Here is a 15,859-nt window from a genome sequence, read left to right as displayed (position 1 = left end):
GCGCATGCGCTGCGTCAGGAGGTTGATAGCTTCGATGGCAACGACAGCTGTTCCCTGTTGGCCAGTGATAGGCTGTTCCTGGGAGACGATGCTGGAACTGTTCCTCATGTGAGCGGAGCTACCAGGCTGACAGGCCATCTGAAGCCGCCAGCGGGGCTTCATCGCCCCGAGCGGCTAGAGAAGGTATGAGCGGCCTACTCACTTGGGTAGCCACTGCACTGGACATCAACTGGTGGACAGTGAGGACTCTCCATCTGTCCCCATCTCTGCTGAGTTCCGCGAGGCCTTGCAGGAGAGCTGGGCCTCTGCCAGGGCGGAACTCGCGACTGAAGGCGGGACCCCCCCAGAGTCTTTGATGTGGACTTGAGAGCCACATATACAGTTGAAGTCGAAAGTTTACATACCTTACCCAAATACATTTAAACTTAGTTTTTCACAATTCCTGACATTTAATCCTAGTAAAAATCCCCTGTCTTAAGTCAGTTAGGATCACCACTTTATTTTAAGAATGTGAAATGTCAGAATAATAGTAGAGAGAATGATTTGATTTCAGCTTTTATTTCTTTCCTCACATTCCGAGTGGATCAGAAGTTTACATACACTCAATTAGTATTTGGTAGCATTGCCTTTAAATTGTTTAACTTGGGTCAAACGTTTCGGGTAGCCTTCCACAAGCTTCCCACAATAAGTTGGGTGAATTTTGGCCCATTTCTCCTGACAGAGCTGGTGTAACTGAGACAGGTTTGTAGGCCTTCTTGCTCACACAGACTTTTTCAGTTCTGCCCACAAATTTTCTATGGGGTTGAGGTTAGGGCTTTGTGATGGCCACTCCAATACCTTCACTTTGTTGTCCTTAAGTCGTTTTGCCACAACTTTGGAAGTATGCATTGGGTCATTGTTCATTGTTCAATGGAAGACCCATTTGCGACCAAGCTTTAACTTCCTGACTGATGTCTTGAGATGTTGCTTCAATATATCCACATCATTTTCCCTCATGATGCCATCTATTTTGTGAAGTGCACCAGTCCCTCCTGCAGCAGAGCACCCCCACAACATGATGCTTCCACCCCCATGATGCTTCCACACCATCCCACGGTTGGATGTTGTTCTTCAGTTTGCAAGCCTCCCCCTTTTTCCTCCTAACATAACGATGGTCATTATGGCCAAACAGTTCCGTGGCCTTGTTGGCTTGGCTGAGCTTCCCTTTGTGACAGGTGTGATGGTGTCAACCGTCACCGCCATAGGGGCGTGCCTGGGGGACCCATGCGCTTGGGGCGCCAGAGGAGAGGCGGGCCCCGGCAGGTCCCCTGACACGCCCTTCCCTGGCCTCTGTCTCAAAGTGCAAAGTGGGAGGTTTGTGTGGAGTCCCCATGGGTGTTGTGCTCGAGGGGTACTGACTCCAATTCTGGTGCCGTTCTCCATCTTTCAGGGACCACGGTGGAAGAAAACCCTGCGGCGAGAGATTTCCTCACTCCTGGACAAGGATGTCATCCGCAGGTTTGAGAACCGATAGGTGGGTTCTACTCCACTTATTTTGTGGTCCCAAAAAGAGACGGAGGGTTTCGAGTGATTCTGGACCTCTGCAACCTCAATGGGTACTTGATGGTACTGAGGTTCCACATGCTGTCCCCAGCCCACATGTTGCAGGCCTTGTCCAGGGACCAGTGGTTTGTGACGCTGGACCTGATGGATGCGTACTTCCATGTTCCTGTTCACCCAGGTCATTGGCAGTACCTCCGATTCGCTTTCGAAGGGAGGGCTTACGAATTCATGGTTCTTCCCTTTGGCCTCTCCTTGGCACCCCGCACTTTCGCAAAGTGCATGGACGCTGTCCTGACACCTCTCACGTCCCGAGGATTGTTGATCCTCAGTTACCTGGACGATTGGCTGATTTGTGCTCTGACCAGGACCCAGGTTCTGTCAGACAGTGGCAGGCTCCTGACCCACATTGGTGGGCTTTGCATTATTATACATGACAAGAAGAATCATCTGATGCCCACCCAGAGAGTGGCCTTCATTGTCATGGAACTGGACTCAGTTCTCATGAGAGCATGCCTGCCCACCAGAAGGGTTCAGGCGATCTTATTTTGCCTCGACCACTTTCGGCAGGGGTGGTTGGTATCTGCCCTAACCTGCCAACGCCTGTTGGGCTTGCTGACGGCAGCCTTGTTGTTGATTCCCCTGGGACCTGACCAAGGCCAAGTCAGCCAGCGGCTGTTGGCTACCCCCTTAGAGTGGCAGGCACATCAATACACTACAGCTCCGAGCTATATTGCTGGCCCTGTAGTCTTTTCTTCCACATCTGAAGGGAAGACATGTCCTGGTGAGAACGGACAACACCACAGTGGTGGCTTACATCAACCATCAGAGTGGACTGAGGTCCCAGCGCCTCCATATTATGGCACAGGACCTCCTTCTCTGGGCTCAGGGACGTCTAGCGTCTCTACGCTCAGCGCATGTACCTGGCATCCTAAATGTGGCAGCGGATATGCTCTCGAAGGAGGGCCTGCCACCTTGGGACTGGAGCCTACATCCCCAGGTGATGCAGCACTTGTGGGACAAGTTCGGTAGGGTGCAGGTGAACCTGTTTGCCTTCCTGGACAATGCACATTGCCCCCTGTGGTACTCCATGTCGGAGCCACCAGGGCCTCTGGGCTTGGATACTCTGGCTCACGATTGGGCATTCCCCCCTTTTCCCCTGATCCAGGCTGTGCTGGACAGGACCAGAATAGCAGAGCATTGTCTGCTTCCGGTGGCCCCATACTGGCCCAGACGACCCTGGTTCAGCCTTCTCCTGTTGTCTGGGACACCTTGGCAACTTCCCCTGAGACCGGACCTGCTGTCTCAGGTCGGGGGAACTCTGTGGCATCCGAGGCCGCACCGCCTCAGTCTGTGGGCTTGGCCACTGAACGGCACCCATGGTCCATGTTAGGACTACAGGAGGGTGTAATGAACACCATGCAGAGCGCAAGGGCGCTGATTACAACCGCGGCATACCAGTTGCGCTGGCGATTGTTCTGCTCGTGGTGCACTTGTAATTGAGGTTGTGCCTGAGTCATGCGGGGTGCAGTATGTCCTCCAATACCTGCAGTCTCGCTTGGATGAGGGCTTGGCAGCCTCTACACTGAGAGGGTATTTGGCCGCTATATCTTTCTGCCATGCGGGGTGGATGGACAGGCCAGTGGGGCGCCATCCCTTGGTCTCCAGGTTTATGAAGGGAGTTTGTTCATTGCCTGCGTCCAGCTATGACCCGCTCAATGTCGAGCTGGGATCTGGATGTGGTCTTGGCAGCTTTGGCAAAGCCGCCTTTCGAACCGTTGAAGTCTGCCTCCCTGAAACACCTCTCTATGAAGAGGGTGGGTGAGCTCCATGCTCTTTTGGTGAGTTCTGAGTGCTACTGGATGGACCCTGGGGGGAGGAGTGTATCTCTCCGCCCCAACCCTTCATTCCTCCCGAAGGTTCTGTCAGACAGACATGTGAACATCCCTTTTGATCCTGTCTGCTTATGACCTCCCCCCTGCAGTGGCGGGTGAGTCTTGGCCTCCCTCTGGCATGCTGTGGCACTGGCTGCCTGTGTGGAGCGGACAAGGTCAGTGAGAACAACAGACCAGCTCTTTGTCTCAATGGATCGTCGACACGATTACGACAGCATACCGCCTGCCTGGCAGGCCAGTGCTGGGATCTGTGGTGGCACATTCAGCATGAGGTGTGGCTGCGTCCTGGGCTCTACTGAGAGGAGTGCCCCTCGCTAATATCTGTGCTGCGGCCAGCTGGGCTTCCTCTTGCACCTTTGCTAGGTACTATCGGGTAAATGTGACACCTCCCTCTGCAGTTGGGTCCTGGGCGTTGCTTCCCCTTCCACATTGACAGCCCCTGCGTCTCGGTCCCGCGCTGGGGCTTTGCGGCTGGTTGGCCAGGTCCCTCTAGCACCGACTAATCTGGTACGGGTATACCAATATATTAGAGTGATCCAATATAGTGATACATAACGATGGTTAGTTATGTAACCACAGTTATTTGAGCTATATGGATCACTCCAAACCTCTACGGTGCTAGAGGTGCCTCAAAAATGATGTAGAGAACGTGTCGCGGCCATGGGGTCTGTATATTGGGGCAGACCCCAGCTGTGACACAGTTGTACACGGGAGTAAATCTGTAAATCCTCACCTCGGATGTATCCTTCCGCCGCGCAGTGATACCAATATATTGGAGTGATCCATATAGCTCACATTAACGTGGTTGCATACGTAACCGTCGTTTCCATTTACAAACTGCTATCATGTCGTCATTCAAAAATGTCAAGCAATGATTATCCCTCGTGTGTGTGTGTGGTGGGTGCATGGATGTGTGTAGGTCTATCTCCGGTATCCAGGGCAGACAACAGAGGGTACTACTGCATCCCAATGAGAACTACCTGTTCTACATCAAAGCTGTCAACAAAGCTGGAGCCAGCGAACAGAGCGAGGCTGCTCTCATATCTACCAGGGGTGAGAGCGAGACCCGCGCGCACATACACAAACATACACACACCCACAGCCACACACACTGACCTCTGTACACTGTATCCAGGAACTAGGTTCCACCTGTTGAAGGCTTCGGCTCACCCTGTCCTGAAACTGTCTGAGGACCAGACCACCCTGTACTACCCCCAGGACACATACACAGAGAGAGGGGATGTGGTTAACGAGTGAGTTTTGTCTTGCTCAGGTATCTTCTGTCTGTGTGATGTGTGTGCTGCTCTGTAATATAATGTTTGATGCAAATGTTATGCTTTTACTTGGCTGACATTTTGCCAGGTCTCTGGATAAATGAGATGCTAACTGTGGTGTGTGTGTTTTACCCCTAGATGTCCATCTGTCCTGGGTGAGTTGTTACCCATGAGGGGGCATCACTACTGGGAGACCAATGTGACCAGAAGTTCTGCATACCGGGTGGGAGTGGCATATGAGACAGCCAATAGGGACAGCCTACTGGGGGAGAACAGTGAATCCTGGTGTCTGCATTGTGTCCCTACACCCTACAGGTATCTATTCCTTTATTTATATCCAATCTCTTATCTATCCTCTTTCCCAACAGCCTTTTCTATTAGGGGTTCAAGCAGCGAAGCTGCGAGAAACTCTATTCTATTTGTTGGCATTAATTCTTCTTCCGTAAGGGCAAATGCAAATTCCTGTGAGAGGGTAAGACCTACAAGGTTAAGTCTTTGCAAGAGGGTAAAGGGCCCAGGGCTACACCCTCTCAAGCAATATAAAATCAAAGATTATTTGTCACGTGCGCTGAATACAACAGGTGTAGGTAGACCTTACAGTGAAATGCTTACTTACCGGCTCTAACCAATAGTGCAAATAAGGTATTAGGTGAACAATAGGTAGGTAAAGAAATAAAACGACAGTAAAAAGACAGGCTATGTACAGTAGCGAGGCTATAAAAGTAGCGAGGCTACATACAGACACCGGTTAGTCAGGCTGATTTGAGGTAGTAGGTCTACCGGGTCTTTTGACATAATTGAGTTCACTGGTAGTTTTTTTTCTTGTTAATGATGAACCAAACTGTTAACTTGGGCATGCCCAGGGTTTTTGCAATGTTCCTGATTGATTAATTTTCATTTCTGAGCCTTATGACTGCCAGCTTCATTTGAATCGACACAGCTGTCTTCCTCATGTGTCACACCCCAACAACAACCTCCAAAGGCAATAGCAAAGTCTAGAATCAATACTATTCATCAACAGCTCTCCTGCATTCACTAACGACACAAATGAATACACCTGCCTAACGACACACATCTGTGAAGCCAGTTCAACAAATACTTGTAGTACCTTAAAATGGGGGACCATGTACAAAAGGTGCTGTCATTTCTAAACGGTTCATCCGATATGTATGAAAATACCCTCAAATTTAAAGCTGACAGTCTGCACTTCACCATCATTGTATCCTTTCAAACTCAAAGTGCTAAAGTACAGAACCAAAATAACAAAAAATGGTCACTGTCCAATGAATTATGGTGCTCACTGTATATCTCGAACTGTTTGACTCAGATGGATGTCAGTCTAGTGAACTTGTAAAGTCGTGTTTGGCCACACGGGGGCACTATTGGACAGGAAAAAACATTCAAGCTCTTCTACTAGGTAAATCCGCTCTTAGTTTTAATGCACCTCATTGCTGGAACCAACTACAAAATACATTACAATTGGATGTTTTTGTGCCGCTTGGACAATTTCAAATATTGATTGGGGACCTTTGCACTGTATTTCTTGAATATTTTTGTTCTGTAATTTTTGTTTTACATTGTATCTGATTTTTTATTTATTTTGTATTATGAATTGTATATGCAGGGCTCCCTTGTGAAATAGACCATGGTGTCAATGGTGACTCCCTGTTTAAATAAAGGTACAGTGCATTCAGAAAGTATTCAGACCCCTTGACATTTTCCACATTTTGTTACGTTACAGCCTTTTATGTTTGAGATGCTACTTACTAAATTTGGTGCCGATCGGTCCAGCCATTCTAGAGAAGAAAATGTTTAAAGAGATTCTCCGGTACTTTTGTTTACTTATTAGCCAGTAGTTCTGAATGTAGTGCTCACGAGCCAAAAGTGGTTCCCGAAAATGGCATACTATGTGACATATGTGCACCACGTCATTGCTCTCTCTTTTACTCTGCTATGTGTGCATGATGTGCCTTTTGCTAGATGTCACTCAAATGGCAAGGGGCTGAAGCTCGTTGGTAGAACTTGAATTGCTAGTGGGAAAATGCTACGTGAGGGGAAAATATAGGGAAAATGGTGGAGCACAGCTTTCAGAAAAAAGGGATTTCTTGGCTAATTGAGGTAAAACAGTAATTCTGCTCATAGATTATGCATGTATGAACTACACTTTGACATATCCAGCCCAAAGTGGGAGGTTTAAAAAATATTTAGTAGTCGCCAAAGTTCTGGAGCATGTCTTTAAAGTAGTCAACATAAAAAAACAATGTCCAAAATACATCAAGGGTTGTTTCACCAATTCGGTGCCTTTTGAGAAGAGTAACTTGGTCAAAAAAAACCATTTGATTTCACCCAAATTTAACATTCTGTCATAAAGAGCGCGTTCTACTTAATTATAAAAACACATTTTCCCATTGACATAAACTCAACCTTCATTTACGTTGTGACATACTTCGGAACTAATGTTTTGGACATGACTGACTTTATGACCAAAATGATCCTATTTACATTTTGTAGTAAATGTTTGATTTCTTTATTCATCAGTATATATTTTTTTGTTATATCCTTGTCAATCCAAATGCCTAGGTATTTATATGCAGAAACCCAATGAATAAATATGTAGGTCATCAGATTTATTGTTGAGAATGAGAGAACAACATGTATTTAGTCTTGCCCACATTAAGTACAAGTTTTTGTAAGACAACAAAGTCAGATTGTAGTTCTATCAAGGCCTGGTCTACAGTTGGGGCAATGGCATACAGTGCCTTCAGAAAGGGTTCAGCCTGATTTTAAAATGGATTACATTTAGAGTTTTTGTCACTGACCAACTATGTAGTTGCATGTGATAGAACGCTATTTGTTAGCTTTTCCCATCACATAACCTGACATACTTAGCCCTATGGTAACGACACCAGCTGGACGTAACAAAGTCTGTATCAGCCAATTACAAATGTTGACGTAGTTAGACGTGATTTAACACTTTTTTTATGAGCGCGTCCTTAACAGAAGTCACACGGCACCATCAGCTAATCAAAATGAATAAAACACACACAAAAGTTCAATTGGAGAGAGAGCTCAGTATTGCGAGCTAGGGTTCTGTTAATTTTTTACATTTGCAGCAAGTTCAAATTCCAGGTGAGTTTTTTTTTTCATTTGAAATGTAAATTAGATTTATTGTGATAGTGAGTTGCCAAGAAGGGTGCAAAACCTTCTAAAACCTTATAAATTAATATGTAATAAATATATTTAATGAGGGGCTTCTTGCAGACCGACATAGCCTACTGCTAGACAGGGGTGTAGATCTGCCGGAGAGCATCGGAGCCACGCTTCGCCACTTCTCAGAATGGTGCTTCACATTTGGATGAAAAGCGTGCCCAGGGTAAACTGCCTCCTACTCAGTCCCAGATGCTAATATATGCATATTATTATTAGTATTGGATAGAAAACACTCTGAAGTTTCTAAAACTGCTTGAATCATGTCTGTGACTATCGCGCCGGGAGGGTTGAAATATGATGGTCTGTGTTTGTTTGCTTGGTTGCTATCCTCAGATAATAGCATTGTTTGCTTTCGCCGTAAAGCATTTTTGAAATCTGACACGTTGGCTGGATTCACAAGTGTAGCTTTAATTTGGTATATTGAATGTGTGATTTCATGAAAGTTACATTTTTATAGTAATTTATTTGAATTTGGCGCTCTGCATTTTCACTGGATGTTGGCCAGGTGGGACGCTACCGTCCCACATATCCCAGAGAGGTTTTAATAAAGTTTAGATCAAAGCTAAATCAATGTCTTGCAAGATCACTTAATGATTCATTAGTATTCTACATAGGCCTAAATATTACAGCATAGTTTAACGTTACTGTTAGAGAAAAAAAAACGTAATTTCTGATGTAGGCTACACTTACATGCAGTGGCGATCTTGGTGGGGCAAAAAAAAAAAAAGTGGGATGCATAAAGCTGTCCCAACAGCAGAGTCCCAACACCTTATCACTGCTATCAGCGGAGATTTGTCTGCCAGCGAAACAGTTCATTCAGCCACATTTACTGCCTTTAAAAAAAACATGACTGACTTGCTTAAACAAATGTGGTTTCTACTGACAATTGAGATGTACAAGCTATGGCATAAGGGACAACAAACAGATAAGAGGCAATCCGTCATTTCGATTAAGACAATAATGAGCGAGCGATGACGGACGTAGTCAATTTAACAATTTGTTCAGCACTTTTGAAATGTACAGCGGCAGAATTCAGAACATTGGCCGTTCTTAGTGTACTCCCTGTACACCAAGTCAGAAACGTAGGATAAATTTAGGGGGCAGACAATGAAAGCTCTTACAATATTCAATGATTACATTTGTTTTAGCAAGTCAGTCGTTTTTTTTAAAGGCAGTAAATGAGTCTGAATGAACTGTTTCGCTGGCAGACAAGGCTCCGCTGATAGCCAGGTGTAGCAGTGGTAAGGTGTTGGGACTCTGCTGTTGGGACAGCTTTATGCAGGCCCTAACAGTTTGTGGGCACCGTTTGTCACCGTTATAGTGCAATCAATTTATTGTTTAGTGTTGTGTAGTGGCTTTGCTGGCATGCATCCCATTTTTTTTGTTTGCCCCACCAAAACGTACATGATTACATGGATATCTGGCGCCGATGGACATGGCGGCCTCGCGACTAGCGGTATTTTGTTTTTTTAATGTATTTTTTACATTATTAGCTCAGGAAATGTTGTGTCATTACATACAGCCAGGAAGAACTGTTGGATATCAGAGCGGCGGTAACTTATCAGAACTACCAGCATTACGACTAGGAATACAACTTCCCTGAAGCAGATCCTTTGTTCACTCTCCCCAGTGCAATTGAACTCATTCCAGAGGCCGACCCAAAACATCGCTGGTGGAGGAGAGGCACTCGGAGCGGCCTGCTGGTTCGACTTAGATGGTGTGCACACCACCCACCGCTTCTGAGTATATTACTGGCTAATGTTCAGTCTTTGGATAACAAAGTTGACGAGCTCAGGGCAAGGATTTCTTTCCAAAGAGACATCAGGGCCTGTAACATACTTTGTTTCACGGAAACATGGCGCTCTGGAATGAAATCGGTCCAGCCAGAGGGATTCTCAGTTCATTGCGAAGACAGGAATAAATATCTCTCCGGGAAGCAGAAGGGCGGAGATGTGTGTTTCATGATTAACGATGGTGTAATTGTAATACATGAACTCATGTCCTTTTGTTCACCCAACCTAAAATATTTCACAAAAAAATGCCGACCGTATTATCTCCCAAGAGAATTCTCCTCGGTCATAGTCCCGGCCGTTTATATCCCCCATCAAGCCGATACCACAACAGCCCTCAAAGAACTTCACTGGACTTTATGCAAACTGGAAACCACATATACTGAGGCTGCATTTATTGTAGCTGGGTATTTTATCAAGGCAAATTTGAGAACTAGGCTGCTGAAGTTCTACCAACATATCGATTGTTGTACTCACGCGGGTAAAACACTTGACCACTGCTATTCAAACTTCCGGGATGCTTACAAGGCCCTCTGCTCTCCTTTCGGCAAATCTGACCATGACTCCATTTTGCGGCTCCCTTCCTTTAGGCAGAAACTCAAACAGGAAGTACCCGTGCTTCGTACTTTTCAACGCTGGTCTGACCAATCGGACCAATCGCAATTCAACGGCTTGGACACGAGCCGTATGTGGCAGGGTCCATAGACAATCACGGACTATAAAAGGAAAACAACAAGCCACATCACAGACACCGTCTTGCTTCCGGACAAGCTAAACACCTTCACCCGCTTTGAGGATAACACAGTGCCACCGACGCGGCCCGTTACCTAGGACTGTTGGGCTCTCCTTCTCCGTGGCCGACGTGAGTAAGACATTTAAACGTGTTAACACTCGCAAGGCTGCCGACCCAGACGGCATCCCTAGCTGCGTCCTCAGAGCATGCGCAGATCAGCTGGCTGGTGTATTTACGGGCATATTCAATCTCTCCCTATCCCAGTCTGCTGTCCCCAAATGCTTCAATATGGCCACCATTGTTCCTGTACACAAGAAGACAAAGGTAACTGAACTAAATTACTATTGCCCTGTAGCACTCACCTCAGTCATCATGAAGTGCTTTGAGAGACTAGTCAAAGATCATATCACCCCTACCTTACCTGCCACCCTAGACCACTACAATTTGCTTACCGCCCCAATAGATCCACAGACGATGCAATCGCCATCACTCTGCACACTGCTCTATCCCATCTGGACAAGAGGAATAACTATGTAAGAATGCTGTTCATTGACTATAGCTCAGTATTCAACACCATAGTACCCTCCAAGCTCACCATTAAGCTTGAGGCCCTGGGTCTGAATCCTGCCCTGTGCAACTGGGTTCTGGACTTCCTGACGGGTCACCCCCAGGTAGTGAAGGTAGGAAAGAAACAAAACCTGGCCTTCTGGGCAGAGTTGCAAAGAAAAAGCCATATCTCAGACTGACCAATAAAAATTAAAGACTAAGATGGGCAAAAGAACAGACACTGGACAGAGGTGTGCCAGCATCCCGGAGTCACCTCTTCACTGTTGACGTTAAAACTGATGTATTGCGGGTACTAAACTCAGCAAAAAAAGAAACGTCGCTTTTTCAAGGCCCTGTCTCTCAAAGGTAATTCGTAAAAATCCAAATAACTTCACAGATCTTCATTGTAAAGGGTTTAAACACTGTTTCAATGAACCATAAACAATTCATGAACATGCACCTGTGGAACGGTTGTTCTGACACTAACAGCTTACAGACGGTAGGCAATAAAGGTCACAGTTATGAAACTTAGGACACTAAAGAGGCCTTTCTACTGACTCTGAAAAACACCAAAAGAAAGATGCCCAGGGTCCCTGCTCATCTGCGTGAATGTGCCTCAGGCATGCTGCAAGGAGGCATGAGGACTGCAGATGTGGCCAAGGCAACAAATTGCAATGTCCGTACTGTGAGATGCCTAAGACAGCGCTACAGGGAGACAGGATGGACAGCTGATCGTCCTCGCGGTAGCAGACCACGTGTAACAACACCTGCACATGATCGGTACATCCGAACATCACACCTGCGGGACAGGTACAGGATGGAGGGTCCGTCATTCTACATGTCTGTGGAACTTGTTCAGTTTGTCTCAGTTTGTCTCAGTTGTTGAATCCTTGTTATGGTCATACAAATATTTACACGTTAAGTTTGTTGAAAATAAACGCAGTTGACAGTGAGAGGACGTTTCTTTTTTGCTGAGTTTATTTAATGAAGCTGCCAGTTGAGGACTTGTTAGGTGTCTGTTTCTCAAACTAGACACTCTAATGTATTTGCGCAGTTGTGCACCGGGACCTCCACTCCACTTTCTATTCTGGTTAGAGCCAGTTTTCGCTGTTCTGTGAAGGGAGTAGTACACAGTGGTGTACAAGATCTTCAGTTTCTTGGCAATTTCTCGCATGGAATAGCCTTCATTTCTCAGAACAAGTATAGACTGAGTTTCAGAAGAAAGTTCTTTGTTTGTGGCCATTTTTTGCCTGTAATCGAACCCACAAATGCTGATGCTCCAGATACTCAACTTGTCTAAAGAAGGCAGTTTTTTTGCTTCTTTAATCAGAACAACAGTTTTCAGCTGTGCTAACAATTGCAAAAGGGTTTTCTAATGATCAATTAGCTTTTTAAAATGATCAACTTGGATTCGCTAACACAACGTGCCATTGGAATACAAGAGCGATGGTTGCTGATAATGGGCCTCTGTACGACTATGTAGATATTCCATTAAAAATCAGACGTTTCCAGCTACAATAGTCATTTACAACATTTAACAATGTCTACACTGTATTTTTGATCAATTTGATGTTATTTTAATGGACAAAAAATGAGCTTTTCTTAAAAACACAAGGATTTTTCTAAGTGACCCCAAACTTTTGAACGGTAGTGTGTGTATATATTCTTAATTCCTTTCCTTACTTAGTTTTTTTGTATTGGGTATATGTTGTGAATTTGTTGGATATTACTGCACTGTCGGAGCTAGAAGCACATGCATTTCACGACACCCATAATAACATCTGCTAAACACGTGTATGTGACCAGTAAAATTTGATTTGATTTGGCAAGGTCACAAGCGACAAGGTGGAGGTTCAGCTCTACTGGAGAGTACCCTCCTGTAGCTTATCAACCTGCTAGTTATTAGAATCAGGTGAACTATACTTAACAAAAATATAAACGCAACATGTAAAGTGATGGTCCCATGTTTCATGAGCTGAAATAAAAGATACCAGAAATTTTCCATATGCTCAAAAATCGGACTTCACTCAAATTTTGGGCACAAATTTGTTTACGTCCCTGTTAGTGAACATTGCTCTTTTACCAAGAATATCCATCAACCTGACAGGTGTGGCATATCAAGAAGCTGATTAAACAGCATGATCATCACAAATGTGCACCTTGTGCTGGGGACAAAAGGCCACTCTAAAATGTGCAGTTTTGTCACACAACACAATGCCACAGCTGTTGTGAGGGAGTGTGCAATTGGCATGCTGAATGTCCAACAGAGCTGTTGCCAGATAATTGAACGTTAATTTCTTTACCATAAGCCGCCTCCAACGTCGTATTCGAGACTGGCAGTATATCCAACCAGTTCTTTCATGGCCTGCATACTCACCAGACATGTCACTGTAACTCAGTAAAACTTTGAAATTATTGTGTTTATTTTAGTTCAGTATAGATTAGGGTTGAAGAGAACCTACAAGATGGTAACTCTCCAGAAGAGCCCTGTATCACATAATACTGGAGTGTTGATTCCATCTCGATCTGGTCATTCTCATCGTGTTACTTCAGCCATCTGGGGCCTGATTGGTGTCACTTACCCTGCCCCAGCTAACACACCTGATTAAACTAATTGCATTCTGAGGACTAGAGTTGCCCATCTCTATGATAAACGGCCACCACCATCACCTGAAAAACATCAATCGTGTCAGAATTACAACATTGAAAGTTTTTAACAGGCATGCTTGTGGTCTGAAAAGAAAGCAGATAGGTACACATAATAAACATTAACTGACTTATAGTCAATGTGATCACAGAGTTGGATCATGTCTACATACAGTAGCCAGGGAGAAGTGAGTTGGGGAATGTGATTAGTCTAGATGGAACATCATTTCTTAATCCTGGTGTTGAGGATCCAAACGGGTGCATTTAAGTTTTTGCCCTAGCACTGCATAGCCGACTCAAACGATCAACTTATCAAGTGTTGATGATTTGAATCGGGTGTGTAGTCCTAATGCAAAAACAGTATACAGTTGAAGTCGGAAGTTTACATACACCTTAGTCAAATGCAATTAACTCAGTTTTTCTCAATTCCTGACATTTAATCCTAGTAAAAATTCCCTGTCTTAGGTCAGTTAGGATCACCACTTTATTTTAAGAATGTGAAATGTCAGAATAATAGTAGAGAGAATGATTTATTTCAGCTTTTATTTATTTTATCACATTCCCAGTGGGTCAGAAGTTTACATACACTCAAATAGTATTTGGTAGCATTACCTTTTAAATTGTTTAATTTGGGTCAAACGTTACAGGTAGCCTTTCACAAGCTTTCCACAATAAGTTGGGTGAATTTTGGCCCATTCATCCTGACAGAGCTTGTGTAACTGAATCAGGTTAGTAGGCCTCCTTGCTCGCACGCGCTTTTTCAGTTCTGCCCACATATTTTCCATAGGATTGAGGTCAGGGCTTTGTGATGGCCACTGCAATACCTTGACTTTGTTGTCCTTAAGCAATTTTGCCACAACTTTGGAAGTATGCTTGGGGTCATTGTCCATTTGGAAGACCCATTTGTGACCAAGCTTTAACTTCCTGACTGTCTTGAGATGTTGCTTCAATACTGTATATCCACATAATTTACCTTACTCATGATGCCATCTATTTTGTGAAGTGCACCAGTCCCTCCTGCAGCAAAGCACCCCACAACATGATGCTGCCACCCCCGGGCTTCACGGTTGGGATGGTGTTCTTCTGCTTGCAAGCCTCCTCCTTTTTCCTCCAAACATAATTATGGTCATTATGGCCAAACAGTTCTATTTTTGTTTCATCAGACCAGAGGACAGTTCTCCAAAAAGTATGATCTTTGACCCCATGTGAAATTGCAAACCGTAGTCTGGCTTTTTTATGGCGGTTTTAGAGCAGTGGCTTCTTCCTTGCTGAGCGGCCTTTCAGGTTACGTCGATATAGGACTCGTTTTACTGTGGGTATAGATACTTTTGTATCGGTTTCCTCCAGCATCTTCACAAGGTTCTTTGCTGTTGTTTTGGGATTGATTTACACTTTTCGCACCAAGTATGTAAATCTCTAGGAGACAGAACGCGTATGCTTCCTGAGCGGTATGACGGCTGCGTGGTCCCATGGTGTTTATACTTGCGTACTATTGTTTGTACAGATGAACGTGGTACCTTCAGGAGTTTGGAAATTGCTTCCAAGGATGAACCAGACTTGTTGAGGTCTCAATTTGATTCTGAGGTCTTGGCTGATTACTTTGGATTTTCACTTGATGTCAAGCAAAGAGGCACTGAGTTTGAAGGTAGGTTTCGAAATACATCCACAGGTACACCTCAAATGATGTCAATTAGCATATCAGAAGCTTCTAAAGACATGACATCGTTTTCTGTAATTTTCAAGCTGTTTAAAGGCACAGTCAACTTAGTGTATGTAAACTTCTGACCCACTGCAATTGTGATGCGGTGAAATAGTCTGTAAACAATTGTTTGAAAAATTACTTGTGTCATGCACAAAGTAGATGTCCTAACCGACTTGCCAAAACTATAGTTTGTTAACAAGAAATGTGTGGAGTGGTTGAAAAACTATTTTGAATGACTCCAACCTAAGTGTATTTAAACTTCCGACTTCAACCATATGCATCTGTTCGCCACAGTTGAGTAAAAAGAAAAAGGTAGGGGCTTGGATCAGAAAACCAGTCAGTATCTCTTGTGACAACCATTTGCCTCATGTAGCGTTACACATCTCCTTCGCATAGAGTTGATCATGATCGTGGAATGTTGTCCCACTCCTCTTTAATGGCTGTGTGACGTTGCTTGATATTGGCGGGAACTGAAACACACTGTCTTACACGTTGATCCAGAGCATCCCAAACATGTTCAACGG

At 44.7% G+C, this 15,859-nt stretch overlaps 1 protein-coding gene across 1 annotated transcript in view; it reads left to right on the top strand.

The window, feature by feature from the left end:
- Nucleotides 1-15,859, top strand: part of cmya5 (cardiomyopathy associated 5) — a 62,343-nt gene that overhangs the window by 42,232 nt on the left and 4,252 nt on the right. The window contains exons 12-14 of the mRNA XM_038998886.1: nucleotides 4,354-4,487; nucleotides 4,570-4,687; nucleotides 4,847-5,023. Of these exons, the coding sequence (XP_038854814.1) occupies nucleotides 4,354-4,487; nucleotides 4,570-4,687; nucleotides 4,847-5,023 (429 nt within the window). The remainder of the gene's footprint in view (nucleotides 1-4,353; nucleotides 4,488-4,569; nucleotides 4,688-4,846; nucleotides 5,024-15,859) is intronic.

The sequence above is a fragment of the Salvelinus namaycush genome, chromosome 1, assembly GCF_016432855.1.
Source record: "Salvelinus namaycush isolate Seneca chromosome 1, SaNama_1.0, whole genome shotgun sequence".
In the NCBI taxonomy this organism is placed as follows: domain Eukaryota; kingdom Metazoa; phylum Chordata; class Actinopteri; order Salmoniformes; family Salmonidae; genus Salvelinus; species Salvelinus namaycush.
This window is presented reverse-complemented; position numbering and strand designations above follow the sequence as displayed.